The sequence below is a fragment of the Oncorhynchus tshawytscha genome, linkage group LG17 (genome assembly GCF_018296145.1).
Source record: "Oncorhynchus tshawytscha isolate Ot180627B linkage group LG17, Otsh_v2.0, whole genome shotgun sequence".
NCBI lineage: Eukaryota > Metazoa > Chordata > Actinopteri > Salmoniformes > Salmonidae > Oncorhynchus > Oncorhynchus tshawytscha.
This window is the reverse complement of record NC_056445.1, coordinates 20,095,003-20,113,929: the sequence shown is the minus strand read 5'-3', so window position 1 is coordinate 20,113,929 and position 18,927 is coordinate 20,095,003. Positions and strand designations below refer to the sequence as shown.

Sequence of the window (18,927 nt, the reverse complement as noted above, 5' to 3'; positions counted from 1 at the left end):
TGACGTTTGAAACGCTATTGGCGCGCGCTAACTAGCTAGCAAATTTCACTTCGGTTACACCAGCCGCATCTCGGGAGTTGATAGGCTTGAAGTCATAAACAGCGCAATGCTTGAGGCACAACGAAGAGCTGCTGGCATAACGCCCGAAAGTGCTGTTTGAATGAATGTTTACGTGCCTGCTTCTGCCTACCACCGCTCAGTCAGATACTTAGATGCTTGTATGCTCAGTCAGATGATATGCAACGCAGGACACGCTAGATAATATCTAGTAATATCATCAACCATGTGTAGTTAACTAGTGATTATGATTGATTGATTGTTTTTTATAAGACAAGTTTAACTAGCTAGCAACATACCTTGGCTTACTGCATTCGCGTAACAGGCAGTCTCCTTGTGGAGTGCAATGAGAGAGAGGCAGGTCGTTATTGCGTTGGACTAGTTAACTGTAAGGTTGTAATTTTTTTTTTTTTAAACACAGATTTCCAATTGTTATGAAAACTTGAAATCAGCCCTAATTAATCGTCCATTCCGATTAATCGGTGGACCTCTAGTTTCTTTGCAGCAATTCGACCATGAAGGCCTGATTCACACAGTCTCCTCTGAACAGTTGATGTTGAGATGTGCCTGTTACTCTGTGAATTTATTTGGTCTGCAATCTGAGGTGCAGTTAACTCTAATGAACTTATCCTCTGTTTCTCTTCTGTTTACCACTCCTAACTTGTCACAGCACAACTGATTGGCTTACACGTATTAAGAAGGAAAGAAATAACACAAATGTAACTTTTAACAAGGCACACCTGTTAATTTAAATGCATTCCAGGTGACTATCTCATGAAGCTGGTTGAGAGAAAGCTTTGCACACGTTTGGCAATCATCAAGGCAAAGGCTGGGTACTTTGAAGAATCTCAAATATAAAATACGTTTTGAATTGAACACTTTTGGTTACTACATGAATTCATGTGTTATTTAATAGTTTTGATGTCTTCACTATTATTCTACAATGTATAAAATAGAAAAAATAAAGAAAAACCCTTGAATGAGTAGGTGTGTCCAAACTTTTGACTGGTACTGTATATATTATGATCATTCAATCGTGCCACATGAGTAGTAGAACAAATGATCTTTCAGGGTTCGTACAGTCATGAAATTCCTGGAAAAGTAATGGCATTTTTAAATGTATTTTTTCAGGCCTGGAAACGTTTTGAAAATTGATAGAAGTCATGGAAATTAATTTAATAATTTCTGTTAATTTATTTCGGAAGTTTTTAAATATTTTATCAATCAAATACAAATCTACATATCAGCCAGGATCGGAATTACACTTTAGCACAGGGATCATCAACTATACTGAACAAAAATATAAATGCAACATGTAAGTGTTGGTCCCATGTTTCATGAGTTGAAATAAAATATCCCAGAAATTGTTCACATGCACAAAAAGCAGATTTCTCTCAAATGTTGTTGACAAATTTGTTTACATCCTTGTTAGTGAGCATTTCTCCCTTTCCAAAATAATCCATCCACCTGACACGTGTGGCATATCAAGAAGCTGATTAAACAGCATGATCATTACACAGGTATGCCTTGTGCTGGGGACAATAAAAGGCCACTCTAAAATGCGCAGTTCTGTCACACAACACTATGCCAAAGATGTCTCAAGTTTTGAGGGAACGTGCAATTGGCACGACTGCAGGAATTTCCACCAGGATCTTGACCTGACTGCAGTTCGGTGTTATCACCGACATCAGTGGGCAAACGCTGCATGATGCAAAGGGTGGTCACCAAATACTGACTGGTTTTATGATCAACGCCCTACTTTTTTTAAGGTATCTGTGACCAACAGATGCATATCTGTATTCCCAGTCATGTGAAATCCATAGATTAGTGCCTAATGAATTCATTTCAATAGACTGATTTTCTTATATGAACTCTTACTCATTAAATTCTTTGAAATTGTAGCATATTGCTTTTGTAATGTTGTTCAGTGTAGATTCATTCACATAAAAACCTTGATTGAGTGGATGGTCACGGGTCCAGAACATAATTACAAATCATTTGTAGACTGAAAATTGACCGCAAGCATCCCAAACAGATATCATATTTGGCTAAAACCTTGTAATTTCAAACTTGCAACTTGCTTACAAAAACAAAACTTGGGGGCCTAATCTAACCACCGCCAGTTGGGGAACCCTGTAGTAGACCAATAGACACGGCTCTGACCGAAGGCAAAATATTCCATTCCGCCCCTGGACCCATGTTTAGGTTACTGGTGTTGTAATCTTGCCGCTTGGTCTACATCTCAGGCTTGGTTAATTCTAATTTTGCTTATGCATAGGCCTAAACATTGTCTCCCCCCCACCAGATTAGAATGTTTACTTGAAGTTGTCATACACGAGAGCCTACCAATGAAGAATCAAACATATTTCTCATGCTGACTCAGACGGGATTTGGTGAGTGTAGGGACGATGCAAAGCAAACCCATAACATTTGTTCTCCACAATATCAAGAAGAGTCTGAGAATTTGCTCTCTTATGCATCTTGCTAATATTCCTTTAGGTATCAGAGTCATATCTTACAATGGCCGCCCAACAGTGACTAGCTATGGACTTGACCTGTGAGCTCATAGAGACAGACGAGCTCGTCCAGATCTCATGGCAGAAGAGTACCAGGGGTTACCGTGCCAACTACAACTTCTTCCTCATCACTCCTAGCTATGGTCCATCACATGTCAAAGGGCGAGGGGACAGGGTGGGCTTCATTGGGAACACCACAGCACTGGTGGGCTCTGTCCGACTGGGGGATGTGTCCCTGACTGATGAGGGCGTCTACACCTGCATCTTCACTGAGTTCCCCAGTGGGCCATACAAGACAAAGCTCCACCTCAATGTCAAAAGTAATAGGTTATTTATCATGTATTTCCCCAATGGAATGAATCGTTTGATACAATTATGTTAAGGGTGTTCCTTTACCTGCTATTCAAGGGTTAGGTTTTAAAGTATATATAGACATACATTCATATTGTCAATGTGTTTAATGTGTTTTTTTCCCCCAATAGTTCCTTCTGTGATTTCAGTTGCTGTGGAGACTTCCCGTGGTTGCTGAGGGGCAGGAGAGCATCTTGGCCACATGCACAGCGGCTACCGCCAAGCCCCCCGCTGAGGTACAATGGAGCACGGCTAGTGCAAGACAACCACTGAGTCTGACAACCTCAACCAACACTACACTGAACCCAGACGACACCGCCACGGTGAGGGTCCACCTGAAGGGAGAGCCCTCCAGAGTCATACAGCAACAGGAGGTTCAGTGCCTGGTGAACCACACCACTCTGAGCCAGCAGAAAGCTGACCCCTACCAGCTAGATGTACACTGTGAGTATTCTGAATGACAACAGCCGCAGTGTTTCTACTCCATATTAGACACAACAGTAACAGCACAGAAATAATGTGGTACAACTTTTTGCCTGTCCTACAGACAAAGAATTAGGTCAAAATCATTAATGAGCGCGCACCCCAGGCACCTGCGTTTTAGTGTTTAGTAGACGCCAACCCCCCTCCAACAGAGTTCACATGGAAGAGGTCAGTTGTTCACAGTATTTCATTTCCCCCAACCCATTTTCTAAGGATCAGTGTCAACATCTATGTTTTGCTATGCGTCTACACTTGTCTTAGACTGAATAGTTCAAACCTCAATGAGACTGGGGGCTTGTTGGAGTTAGTGAAGGTGGGCCCTGACTACAGTGGTCTGTACAGCTGTGAGGTGTCCAACCCATACGGAGCAGCATCTGGTTTCCTATATGTGCATAAAGGTAATGATGTGTGTAACTTAGCCGTCTTGACATTTAATTAATTTATTTGAAGCATACGTTCTGCAGAACTTGAACGTACACTGCCTGTACAAAACATTAGGAACACCTTCCTAATATTGAGTTGCACCCCCCTTTACCCTCAGAATAGCCTCAATTCGTTGGGGCGTGGACTCTACATACAAGGTGTCGAAACTGTTCCACACGGATGCTGGTCCATGTTGACTCCAATGCTTCCCAAAGTTGTGTCAAGTTGACTGGATGTCCTTTGCGTGGTAGACCATTCTTAGTGCACATGGGAAACTGTTGAGCATGAAAAACCCAGCAGCGTTACAGATCTTGACACTCAAACCGGTGCTCCTGGCACCTACTACCGTATCCCGTTTTAAAGGCAGTTACATCTTTTGTCTTGCCCATTCACGCTTTAAATGGCACACATACACAATCCATGTCCCAATTGTCTCAGGTACAGGCATCCTTCCTAACTTAGTAGCCATAGAGGAAGGACACCACTCCGGGATTTCACAATGAGGCCTATGGTGACTTTAAAAGAATTACAGAGATAAATGGCTGTGATAGGAGACAATTGAGGATAGATAACAACATTGTAGTTGTAGTAATCCACAATACTAACCTAATTGACAGAGTGAAAAGAAGAAATCCTGTACATAATAAAACATTCCAAAACATGCATCCTGTTTGCAACAAGGCACTAAAGTAGTACTGCAAAAATGTGCAATGGAATTATATTTTTGTCCTGAATACAAAGTGTTATGTTTGGGGCAAATGCAATACAACACATTACTGAGTATCACTCTCCATATTTTAAAGCATAGTGGTGGCTGCATCATGTTATGAGTATGCTTGTAATTGTTAAGGACCGGGGAGTTTTTCAGGATAAAAAAGTAACAGAATAGAGCTAAGCACAGACACAATCCTGAAGGAAAACCTGGTTCAGTCTGCTTTCCACCAGACACTGGGAGATGAATTCACCTTTCAGCAGGACAATAACCTAAAACACAAATCTACACTGGAGTTGATTATCAAGAAGACAGTGATGTAGCCAAGTTAGTTTTGACTAAAAATCTACTTGAAAATCTATGGCAAGACCTGAAAATGGTTGTCTAGCAGTCATCAACAGCAGCCAATTTAACAGATCTTGAAACATTTTGAAAATAATTAGGGGCAAATGAACCCAGAAAGACTCAGGGGTGTGAATACTACATAAATTAGATATTTCTGTATTTCATTTTCAATACATTTGCAAAAACTTCTAAAAAGATGTTTTCACTTTGTCGTAATGGGGTATTGTGTGTAGATGGGCAATAAAATATATACATTTGATCAATTTTGAATTCAGGCTGTAACACAAAATAATTTGGAATAAGTCAAGGGGTGTGAATACTTTCTGAAGGTACTACGTATTCTTTGCAGAGTCATGGCACTGTTTTTTTTGTAGTGGAGAGGCCATCCAAAACCCAGTAAGCTGTAAAGAACTGCAGGATTCTCCAGTGTGTGAGTCCGTTGAGGTTGAGAAACAGAAAGGTGCGGTTTGATAAGGATTGTGTTGATTGGGTAACATGAGGGGTTTCTCGATGTTAGAAACAGGGCCATGTTTTGTTTTTGTGCTCTTGCTTTTTTAAAATGTTTACATGTTCTAGCTAGCATCTAAACTGTTTAGAAATCCACAGCGCACTACAATACACAAGTGTGAAGATGATTTCTATGGGAATTGATACGTTTTTGTTATGGTCTTGATTGTTAATGTAAAACATTTCAGACACAGTTTTGTTAAGAGTTTGTAATGGTAAAACTGTACCTTGACATCTGAGATTGTATTAAGCATAAGAGGATACAGCATTAATAATTTGAATGATAACAATTCCTCAAGCTAGTTTAAATATCACTGTATTTGTGTAGGCCTATTATGTCATACAGTACTGTGTTGGAATGTAGCAATTACTTTGGTATAAAATAGGTACATGGTTTGACCATTTGAGGGCACCATTTCCTTAATTTCTAGTGCAAATGCTTTTTTGGGTTGACCTGTTGAAGGAGTAGTATATAGTATACTATATAGTATACTATATCGTATACTAGGTCTGACAGATCTATCGTAAATGGGATCTATTTATAATTTAATTAGAGGCTGACAAAGTGCTACTCTGGAATGCCTTACAAAAGAGATGATAATAATCTGTTTTAAAAACAGGTAAGCTTCTAATTTTAATAGGAACAATACTGTAACACCACTAACAATACTGTAACACAACTAACAATACTGTAAATTAAAAGACACATTTCACGAGTCTTAATACTGAAGAGTGGGGAGGCAGTAGTGTGGCTATTTATAGCCTAGTCCTGGTCAATTGTGCTTCTCCTTGCTCCTATTGATAGACACAATTGTCCCCTTGATATCAGTGACCAAAAGGCTTCATTTTAAATCAGACCACCACCTGCTACTCATAATTGACCAATCAGTAGGGTTGAAGTTCGACACATTTTTTCTTTGGGATGGAGGGTTCCTCTTTTGTTCATTGAAATGTGTCAATTGGCAAATAGTTAGGTATGGAGGACTGGGGGCGTTCGCCTAGAAATTGAAGGGCTTTAGTCCACAAACGGTTGAAATGTTCTCTCAACCCATTTAAACTGACATCTGTGTTGCACACGATGCTTGTTCTGATGCTATTACTATTTTAATGAGGCTCCGTACTGGCCTTAATACTGTGACTCTTAGTTGTGGATAATGGCTGGCAATCTTCAGGAGTGAGTCTTAGGCTGTGGAGTGCAGGGACACTTTCGAAATCCTTCCGTTCTCTGTCCCCAAATCCTAGCCCCTCCAAGGCCTGTACTCTGCCATTTTGCTGTCCCCTTCCGAGGAAAAGGCTACATATTCACTAAGAGGAGCAATCTTCCACAGCACAGTGACTTACTGGAATTCTCAGGGTTCATGGGGGACACCCATGGACAACACACAGCACCTGTTTATCCCTGTCAATTATCTCATACTAAAACCACATTTGTCCTTTTGCACTCCTTACTCAAGGGCTGGATATTTAAGTGCTGAACACTATATATTCTATTGTTGCCGTCAGTGCCGGAGAAGTAAACATTAAAAAAGCAATGACTTTGTTATCCACTCGACCCTGAAAGCTGGAGTCTTCCATTGCAAGAATGTTTTAATTACATTCCGAAGTGGAGACGAGACAGTGTTTAGGAATTGTTCTGGTTGGAAGTTGTATTTTTAGGGCCCGTCTTTCCTTGACAGGTGTTTTCTGTCAGCACTCAAGGATGATCAGTTGAACGCTTGCGCTCAAAGTATTTCCTATGGTAGGGTGGTCTTTGGCTGGCAAACTGGAAGATAGTTATTTTTTCACACAGTGCAACATGTAAATGGAACAGTGGTCAATTATTTCTTTATAGTTTCTTTGTTATTTATTCAAATGTATTTTAAGGGTAAATTGATGTACAAAGACAGAGCTATACATTTGAGGTGTCAATTAGCAAAGTGAACATATTTCAAATAGTTGTAGGAAGGACGTAAATCTTCCGGGTATTTGAAAATATTATACACAGCTTTGGTGTTCTTGCAAAAGGTAGTTCATATATTGTAATGATGTGCTTTGCTCTTGGATATGCTCACGGGTAAGCTCTGTAAGTCACAGTGGAAAAAACGAGGCTCTAGATTAATGTACTTCAGTCAAGATGAGGTGGTTATGACGTAATGGCATGAGTGAGGTGACCCCAAATACATTGTCTGGTGTTCACATTCTAACAACGAAGTGCTACTTTAACTAGCAACAAGCCTTTTCAATGGTCTATCTTTGGTGCATGACCCATGTATGTGCTTGATATATCACTCTATATGTGGAATATAAGAGACCTTTCATTATGTATTGATACAGTGACCATTCATTATATATTTATTGATACAGTGACCCTTCATTATGTATTGATACAGTGACCATTCATTATGTATTGATACAGTGACCATTCATTATGTATTGATACAGTGACCATTCATTATATATTTATTGATACAGTGACCCTTCATTATGTATTGATACAGTGACCATTCATTATGTATTGATACAGTGACCATTCATTATATATTTATTGATATAGTGACCCTTCATTATGTATTGATACAGTGACCATTCATTATGTATTGATACAGTGACCATTCATTATATATTTATTGATATAGTGACCCTTCATTATGTATTGATACAGTGACCATTCATTATGTATTTATTGATACAGTGACCCTTCATTATTTATTGATACAGTGACCATTCATTATATATTTATTGATACAGTGACCCTTCATTATGTATTGATACAGTGACCATTCATTATGTATTGATACAGTGACCATTCATTATATATTTATTGATATAGTGACCCTTCATTATGTATTGATACAGTGACCATTCATTATGTATTGATACAGTGACCATTCATTATATATTTATTGATATAGTGACCCTTCATTATATATTGATACAGTGACCATTCATTATGTATTGATATAGTGACCCTTCATTATGTATTGATATAGTGACCCTTCATTATGTATTGATACAGTGACCATTCATTATATATTTATTGATACAGTGACCATTCATTTTGTATTTATTGATATAGTGACCCTTCATTATGTATTTATTGATTTAGTGACCCTTCATTATGTATTTATTGATTTAGTGACCATTCATTATGTATTGATACAGTGACCATTCATTATGTATTTATTGATACAGTGACCCTTCATTATGTATTGATATAGTGACCCTTCATTATGTATTGATACAGTGACCATTCATTATGTATTTATTGATACAGTGACCATTCATTATGTATTGATACAGTGACCATTCATTTTGTATTTATTGATATAGTGACCCTTCATTATGTATTTATTGATTTAGTGACCCTTCATTATGTATTTATTGATACAGTGACCCTTCATTATGTATTGATACAGTGACCATTCATTATGTATTGATACAGTGACCATTCATTATGTATTGATACAGTGACCATTCATTATATATTTATTGATACAGTGACCCTTCATTATGTATTGATACAGTGACCATTCATTATATATTTATTGATATAGTGACCCTTCATTATGTATTGATACAGTGACCATTCATTATGTATTGATACAGTGACCATTCATTATATATTTATTGATACAGTGACCCTTCATTATGTATTGATACAGTGACCATTCATTATGTATTGATACAGTGACCATTCATTATATATTTATTGATACAGTGACCATTCATTTTGTATTTATTGATATAGTGACCCTTCATTATGTATTTATTGATTTAGTGACCCTTCATTATGTATTTATTGATATAGTGACCATTCATTATGTATTGATACAGTGACCCTTCATTATGTATTGATACAGTGACCATTCATTATGTATTGATACAGTGACCATTCATTATGTATTGATACAGTGACCATTCATTATATATTTATTGATACAGTGACCATTCATTATATATTTATTGATACAGTGACCATTCATTATGTATTGATACAGTGACCATTCATTATGTATTGATACAGTGACCATTCATTATATATTTATTGATACAGTGACCATTCATTATGTATTGATACAGTGACCATTCATTATATATTTATTGATACAGTGACCCTTCATTATGTATTGATACAGTGACCATTCATTATGTATTGATACAGTGACCATTCATTATATATTTATTGATATAGTGACCCTTCATTATGTATTGATACAGTGACCATTCATTATGTATTGATACAGTGACCATTCATTATGTATTGATACAGTGACCATTCATTATATATTTATTGATACAGTGACCCTTCATTATGTATTGATACAGTGACCATTCATTATGTATTGATACAGTGACCATTCATTATATATTTATTGATATAGTGACCCTTCATTATGTATTGATACAGTGACCATTCATTATGTATTGATACAGTGACCATTCATTATATATTTATTGATATAGTGACCCTTCATTATATATTGATACAGTGACCATTCATTATGTATTTATTGATATAGTGACCCTTCATTATGTATTGATACAGTGACCATTCATTATGTATTGATACAGTGACCATTCATTATATATTTATTGATACAGTGACCATTCATTTTGTATTTATTGATATAGTGACCCTTCATTATGTATTTATTGATTTAGTGACCCTTCATTATGTATTTATTGATTTAGTGACCCTTCATTATGTATTGATACAGTGACCATTCATTATATATTTATTGATACAGTGACCCTTCATTATGTATTGATATAGTGACCCTTCATTATGTATTGATACAGTGACCATTCATTATGTATTGATACAGTGACCATTCATTATATATTTATTGATACAGTGACCATTCATTTTGTATTTATTGATATAGTGACCCTTCATTATGTATTTATTGATTTAGTGACCCTTCATTATGTATTTATTGATACAGTGACCCTTCATTATGTATTGATACAGTGACCATTCATTATGTATTGATACAGTGACCATTCATTATGTATTGATACAGTGACCATTCATTATATATTTATTGATACAGTGACCCTTCATTATGTATTGATACAGTGACCATTCATTATATATTTATTGATACAGTGACCCTTCATTATGTATTGATACAGTGACCATTCATTATGTATTGATACAGTGACCATTCATTATATATTTATTGATACAGTGACCCTTCATTATGTATTGATACAGTGACCATTCATTATGTATTGATACAGTGACCATTCATTATATATTTATTGATACAGTGACCATTCATTATATATTTATTGATACAGTGACCCTTCATTATGTATTGATACAGTGACCATTCATTATATATTTATTGATACAGTGACCATTCATTATATATTTATTGATACAGTGACCCTTCATTATGTATTGATACAGTGACCATTCATTATATATTTATTGATACAGTGACCATTCATTATATATGTATTGATACAGTGACCATTCATTATATATTTATTGATACAGTGACCATTCATTATATATTTATTGATACAGTGACCATTCATTATATATGTATTGATACAGTGACCCTTCATTATGTATTGATACAGTGACCATTCATTATATATTTATTGATACAGTGACCATTCATTATATATGTATTGATACAGTGACCATTCATTATATATTTATTGATACAGTGACCCTTCATTATGTATTGATACAGTGACCATTCATTATATATTGATACAGTGACCATTCATTATGTATTTATTGATACAGTGACCATTCATTATGTATTGATACAGTGACCATTCATTATGTATTTATTGATATAGTGACCCTTCATTATGTATTTATTGATTTAGTGACCCTTCATTATGTATTTATTGATATAGTGACCATTCGTTATATATTTATAGATATAGTGACTACTCATTATATAGTGACATTCATTATATATTTATTGATATAGTGACATTCATTATATATTTATTGATATAGTGACCATTCATTATATATTTATACATATAATGACCATTATATATTTATAGATACAGTGACCATTATATATTTATAGATATAGTGACCATTCATGATGTATTTATTGATATTGTGACATTCATTATATATTTATAGATATAGTGACCATTCATTTTATAGATATAGTGACCATTCATTATGTATTTATAGATAGTGACCATTATATATTTGTTGATATAGTGACCATTATATATTTATTGATATAGTGACCATTCATTATGTATTTATAGATATAGTGACCATTCATTATGTATTTATAGATATGGTGACCATTATATATTTATTGTTATAGTGACCATTATATATTTATTGATATAGTGACCATTCATTATGTATTTATAGATATAGTGACCGTTATATATTTATTGATATGGTGACCATGATATATTTGTAGGTATATTGACCATTCATTATGTATTTATAGATATAGTGACCATTATATATTTATTGATTTAGTGACCATTCATTTTGTATTTATAGATATAGTGACCATTCATTATGTATTTATAGATATAGTGACCGTTATATGTTTATTGATATAGTGACCACTCATTATTTATTTATTGATATAGTGACATTCATTATGTATCGATAGATATGGTGACCATTATATATTTATTGATATAGTGACATTCATTATGTATTGATAGATATGGTGACCATTATATATTTATTGATATAGTGACCATTATATATTTATTGATATAGTGGCCATTCATTATGTATTTACGGATATAGTGACCATTTGTTATATTTTTTGATATAGTGACATTCATTATATATTTATAGATATAGTGACCATTATATATTTATTGATATAGTGACCATTATATATTTACGGATATAGTGACCATTATATATTTATTGATATAGTGACATTCATTATGTATTGATAGATATGGTGACCATTATATATTTATTGATATAGTGACCATTATATATTTATTGATATAGTGGCCATTCATTATGTATTTACGGATATAGTGACCATTTGTTATATTTTTTGATATAGTGACATTCATTATATATTTATTGATATAGTGACCATTCATTATGTATTTATTGATATAGTGGCCATTCATTATATATCTATAGATACCGTGACCGTTCATTATATATTTATGGATATAGTGACCATTCATTATATATTTATAGATATGGTGACCATAATATATTTATTCATTTAGTGACCATTCATTATATATTTATTGACATATAGACTGTTCATTATATATTTATTGATAAAGTCACCATTCCACTATTAAACTATTTACTCTTCACTCTAATCTGAAATTAGGAAACTTCATCCCTTTGATTATTTGATCACTATTACTTCTTTTTACTGCTGTACTTACTATATACTCTGTCACTCTTTTTCTCCTTCTTGATGACCAAGTGTATAAATAACCCCATAGTATATGAGTAAGAATTTCACTTGATACCTTCAACAAACATGCTGTGACATTCGATTGTGGGCTTGAAGGAGAGCACAGGTTTGAGTGGCACCTGAGTGCATCTGTTGTGCGTCTGAAATAGGGCACTCCGATTGTCCTTAGAAAGGAATGATTGGGAGAGTCTGGGGTCAGGGTTCAGGGGAGGGGGCAGACTTGTTGAAGGAGAAAATAGACTCCATTCCATCTGTCTGAACATTTCTGCCTCGACAGTGGGGTTTGGACACATGATCAGGGTAAAGCTTTAAAAGAGCCCAAGCAACCACACCCGAAAGTTCATTTCACTTCCCCTCTTGACTGTTTGACACAAGTTGGTCTCTGAGTATTGTGTGTGTCTCCACTGGTCTTTCTTCGTTGACTGTCTGAGAGGCAGGCTTTAACATCATGTCTGACACAGCGGATATTGTGAAGGAATACGAGGAGGAGGAAGAGGAGGTGAACGAGGAGGAGGAAGAAGTAGAGGAGGCACCTGAGGTGGAAGAGGAGGCTGAAGAAGAGCAGGAGGAGGATGAGGCAGATAAGGAGGACGAGGTAGATGAGGAGGAGAGGGAACACGTTGAGGGGAGCGAGGGGGAGACCAAGCCACGGACCAAGTACATTACCAACATCGCTCCTCCCAAGCTGCCCGACGGCGAGAAGTTAGACTTTGATGACCTCCACCGCAAGAGGCTGGAGAAGGACTTCAATGACCTGCAGAGCCTGATCGAGATGCACTTCTCCAGCCGCCAGAAAGAGGAGGAGGAGTTAGTGGCCCTCCGCAGCCGCATCGAGCACCGCCGTGCCGACCGTGCCGAGCAGCAGCGTGTGCGCGCCGAGCAGAACATTGAGCGCCAGGCTCGTCTTGCTGAGGAGCGGACCCGACGGGAAGAGGAGGCCAAGCTCCGCGCCGAGGAGGATGCCAGGAAGAAGAATGTCTTCTCCAACAAGGCGTTCGGCGGCTACATACAGAAGGGGGACGTGAAGAAGGGCAAGAAGCTGACGGGGCGCGAGAAGAAGACCAAGGCTCTGTTGGAACGCCGCAAACCCCTCAACATCGACCACCTCAACCAGGAGAGGCTGGCGGAGAAGTCCCGCGAGCTCTGGCAGTGGCTGCGCCAGCTACACGCTGAGAAGTTTGACCTGGCCGAGAAGCTGAAGAGGCAGAAGTACGACGTGAACGTGCTGCGGAACCGCGTCAGCGACCACCAGAGGGGCTCCAAGGTTGCCAAGGCGACCCGCGGGGCGAAGAAGTTACGTTAGTCACACAGCAATGACCTCAACATTATCAGATTAGTCTAGCTGTCTTTGGACCGTTTTAGGTACAATCACCTGCTTCTGCTTTATTGGGTATAGGCCTGCTTGTTTGTTTGTTTGGGGGTTTCTACAGTATAACGTTAGCTAAGCAGGTCTATAACTGATCAGCCTACATAATGTATTCACAGGTTTTGCACAGGCTGTAACTTTCTTTGTTGACTATAGTTGTCTGATGTAAACATTTAATGTGGTTCACGAGGAATATGATTACTGATATCGTATTCACAGATAAATTCAAATGTTTGAATAATGTTAATATAGTTTTTATTGATCATTCGAATAAAATGTGAATGTTTTATGCAGTTTTGGTCATTATTATATCTAAGCAGTCTTTGTAGCTGGTTAGTTAAATTCCTCTCTTTCTACTGTGAAGGTTACTGAAACAGTCAAATGCAAGACAAAGGATAATGTACTACATTGCAAAATGTTTCTTTTTTTACATTAACAGTACAACTCATGAATGTTTATTTGTTTGTCTTGGTCCAATTCTGAGGGTGGAAACGTGGCTCGTCCCTGACAGGTGTGGCACACATGGAACTGTAAAGAGCTAATTTAGTCTCTGCCATGCTCAGGGTGGGGAATGCAGTTGTATTGACCTGCAGAGTCTTGGCCAGAAGGAGTTAACTATGGGTTAAATGAGCCCATCATAGAAATATAATTCAACTTCCTATAAGCGGTATCACCATTCAAGTCAATGGGTGGCTGTTTGGTGGACTGGCGGCCATATTGGGTGTACCCATAATCCATAATTCTATTTCTATGGAGCCCACCATCTTAACTGCCCCTGTTATTCCATTGCTGGGTGTTTATAGTCAGGAATCTCAGGGGCCATCCCCATTCAATCAACAGGAGACATTATGGATGTATCTATAGTACTCATTGGCAATGATGTACTGTAGATAATACATATCAATCCAATATATGAGGCGGTATAATTTACTCAACCACTTTTAGTGCTAAACAGTATTAACAAACATATTATTATCAGATGAATTTGCACTACTGAGATGTTATTTGGCTGGAGTTGTGTCGTACGGTGGTTGTTTTGTACTTACTGGAGACAGTAGCCTGGACAATCACTAGAGGGCGCCAAGTGACAAGTTTGCAGTTGAACATGTGAATGTACAGTTGAAGTCGGAAGTTTACATACACTTAGGTAGAGTCATTAAAACTTGTTTTTCAACCACTCCACAAATTTCTTGTTAACAAACTATAGTTTCGGCAAGTCGGTTAGGACATCTACTTTGTGCATGACACAAGTAATTTTTCCAACAATTGTTTACAGACAGATTATTTCACTTATTATTTCACTGTTTCACTGTCACAATTCCAGTGGGTCAGAAGTTTACATACACTAAGTTGACTGTGCCTTTAAACAGCTTGGAAAATTCCAGAAAATGATGTCATGGCTTTAGAAGCATCTGATGAACTAATTGACATAATTTGAGTCAATTGGATGTGTACCTGTGGCTGTATTTCAAGGTCTACCTTCAAAAATAGTGCCTCTTTGCTTGACATCATGGGAAAATCAAAAGAAATCAGCTAAGACCCCAGAAAAAAAATTGTAGATCTCCACTAGTCTGGTTCATCCTTGGGAGCAATTTCCAAACGCCTGAAGGTACCACGTTCGTCTGTACAAACAATAGTACGCAAGTATAAACACCATGGGACCATGCAGCCGTAATACCGCTCAGGAAGGAGATGCGTTCTGTCTCCTAGAGATGAACGTACTTTGGTGCGAAAAGTGGAAATCAATCCCAGAACAACAGGGAAGGACCTTGTGAAGATGCTGGAGGAAACAGGTACAAAAGTATCTATATCCACAGTAAAAAGATGCCTATATCAACATAACGTGAAATGCCGCTCAGCAAGGAAGAAGCCACTGCTCCAAAACCGCCATAAAAAAGCTAGACAACGGTTTGCAACTGCACATAGGGACAAAAATTGTACTTTTTGGAGAAATGTCCTCTGGTCTGATGAAACAAAAATAGAACTGTTTGGCGATAATGACCATCGTTATGTTTGGAGGAAAAAGGGGGATGCTTGCAAGCCGAAGAACACCATCCCAACCGTGAAGCACGGGGGTGGCAGCATCATGTTGTGGGGGTCCTTGTCTGCAGGAGGCACTGGTGCACTTCACAAAATACATGGCATCATGAGGGGGGAAATTGTGGCTATATTGAAGCAACATCTCAAGACATCAGTTAAAGCTTGGTCGGAAATGGGTCTTCCAAATTGACAATGAGCCCAAGCATACTTCCAAAGTTGTGGCAAAATGGCTTCAGGACAACAAAGTCAAGGTATTGGAGTGGCCATCATAAAGCCCTGACCTCATTCCCATAGAAAATTTGTGGGCAGAACTGAAAAAGCATGTGCGAGCACGGAGGCCTGCAAACCTGACTCAGTTACACCAGCTCTGTCAGGAGGAATGGGCCAAAATTCACTTATTGTGGGAAGCTTGTAGAAGGCTACCTGAAATGTTTGACCCAAGTTAAACAATTTAAAGGCAATGCTACCAAATACTAATTGAGTGTATGTAAACGTCTGACCCACTGGGAATGTGATGAAAGAAGTGAAAGCTGAAATGAATCATTATCTCTACTATTATTCTGATATTTCACATTCTTAAAGTAAAGTGGTGATACTAACTGACCTAAGACAGGGAATTTTTACCAGGATTAAATATCAGGAATTGTGAAAAACTGAGTTTAAATGTATTTGTCTAAGGTGTATGTAAACTTCTGACTTCAACTGTACCTTTTCTTTACACGGTCTATAGGATGCATAACTTGGCACTCATTGACGTAACAAGTACTGTACATACCTCATCCATAAGAGGTTTCCTTCCCTCCCATTTTCCTCTACCCTTGTGAACCCTTATCTCTGTGCTTCACAATTACCTGCTTCTACTGGCAATTCTCCCCCCAACTTCTGAACTATTCTGAAAAACAATCAAATTGTCACTTGGCAACAAATCAATGAACTGAAATGAAAGCTGTGTCATAATAACAGGAAATGCAATAGGGGACAATATTTCTGCTGGGCGGTTTTGATTGTCGTTTAGGCTGGCCTCACTATTGCCGAGAGCTGCTTGTAACCGTAAGAACAAATGAAAGCCTTCCAGGCGTTGCTATATGCCAACAGGTTTCCATAGAGACAGTGCGGTAGGGCAACTCTGCAATCAGGGCCCCTCCCTCCCCACTCGGCTGAAAGGGCTGGAAGTTGATATTGATGGAAGTGTAGAAACGTCTGGACTGACTACAGCTCAGACAGGATCAGTTCAGAGGGAGTTGATCTACTTACTAGATTCAGTTTGAGTTAGCCTCTCCGTCAGCAAGCAAGTCCATGTGGGGATGTGTGTGAGCATTGAATTCATGGAATGAACATCCATTGTCGCTGAATTTTGTTATGTATTATGATGATTTATAGGTGCTTTGTTTAGGTTAAAGGATTATGCATGTAGTATTTGGGTTCAACTGACAAGCTGTAACTGCTAATTATTTGTACACTATAGTCATTTATTTTCGCCCATTACGGATAATGAGAAATTAAATGTACTGTCTTATACACTAGCTCAACAATTATTCTCACATCAACTGACATGATGATAAATGGTTCCCAATCAAAAGTTTGCATGCTTGTTCAAGAGCATTTTCAAAACAATATAGCTCTATCCAGAGCTATTCTGCATCAGTTAGCATTTCAAATCCTAAAATGTTCCTGTTAGTGTGTTGGAATGCACATACACTCTTGAAATGTGACCCTGTTTGTGTGATTAGAGGCTAGATTTGTATGTGCGAGCATGCATCCATGTGTGTGTCTGTGTGTGTGTGTGTGTGTGTGTGTGTGTGAGGAGTGACAGCAGCTGCAGGGTCACCTGCTCATTATGGCCCAGCGGAGGCCTTAGGACACTCTGGGCACACAGTGACTGACAGCTGTCACTCTCTCACATACATACACACACACACACACAACACCACACAACACACTCATATACAACACACACACTGCCCTTGTCATAAGGCAGGGCTATCTCTTGATCACACAGAGAATCACAAGGATTTAGTTGATACTAGTTATGAACAGGAAATCTGTTTTCTAAATGTGGACTTGATCCATGATTAGACTTAGAAAGAGAAGGTTGGCGGGTGGTTGAAAGGACATGATGCTGTGGTGATGCCATATGCCACTGTACTGTAGACATCCACCTGTAGGTTCATTAAGGGCCTGTGTGTTGCAGGTTTTGCTCGCTGCCTTTAAATGATTACCATTGTCAGTAATGGAAAGTGGCCTTTAATTGGTTAAATGGAGTCATGATTAGATAGCCTGTAAGTAGTTACTGATTGAGAAATAACACATCTGCTCCTGGGGATCGGGAGCTGGCGCTAAATATCCGTGGAAGCCTTTTGTTTACAAAAGCGCAACTTTTAGTTGGTTAAGCAACTTATAATAACAGAACTTTTCAGTCTGTACCAATGTTTCTGTCGAGCTAAGTGTGCATAACAACCACCTAGCGCAATAGAAGAGACTATTGTCTGTCTGTGTCCTCTGGTGAAAAGGTAAAGTGAGGAAAGCATCTCAGAAAGTCAGGGCTACCCACCACATTTCAGACACAAAGTATTATGAGCTGTGCCACTCACACAGCCGATGTGTTATTGCATCTGTGACTCAACTGTTATTTCAAGGGGAATGTGGTACATACTATCCCTGGTAGACTAAAGGACACATCAGCAGGCCTATAGTGATTTTAAGAGTAAGTAGCCTCATCGATTTAAAATGGACAGA

The 18,927-nt window shown here is 37.8% G+C and overlaps 2 protein-coding genes across 3 annotated transcripts in view; both read left to right on the top strand.

Moving 5' to 3' along the window:
- The window catches only part of LOC121839786 (nectin-3-like protein), a 45,838-nt gene that overhangs the window by 10,116 nt on the left and 16,795 nt on the right, over positions 1-18,927 (top strand). Inside the window, exon 3 of one of the 2 annotated variants that reach the window (XR_006079234.1) lies at positions 3,056-3,368. Coding sequence is in view for 1 of the 2 variants with exons in the window: in XM_042300376.1 (XP_042156310.1) it covers positions 3,074-3,368 (295 nt within the window). In the remaining variant the exon portion in view is untranslated. The remainder of the gene's footprint in view (positions 1-3,055; positions 3,369-18,927) is intronic. The other variant, XM_042300376.1, reaches the window with a different exon arrangement.
- On the top strand, positions 13,079-14,438 carry tnnt2c (troponin T2c, cardiac). The gene has a single exon (XM_042300375.1). It carries the CDS (start codon positions 13,234-13,236, stop codon positions 14,086-14,088), a length of 855 nt encoding a protein of 284 aa, XP_042156309.1. The 5' UTR covers positions 13,079-13,233; the 3' UTR covers positions 14,089-14,438.

Bases quoted from the DNA above. Each gene is read 5' to 3' on its own strand.
- tnnt2c (XM_042300375.1), top strand. From the start codon at position 13,234: ATGTCTGACACAGCGGATATTGTGAAGGAATACGAGGAGGAGGAAGAG.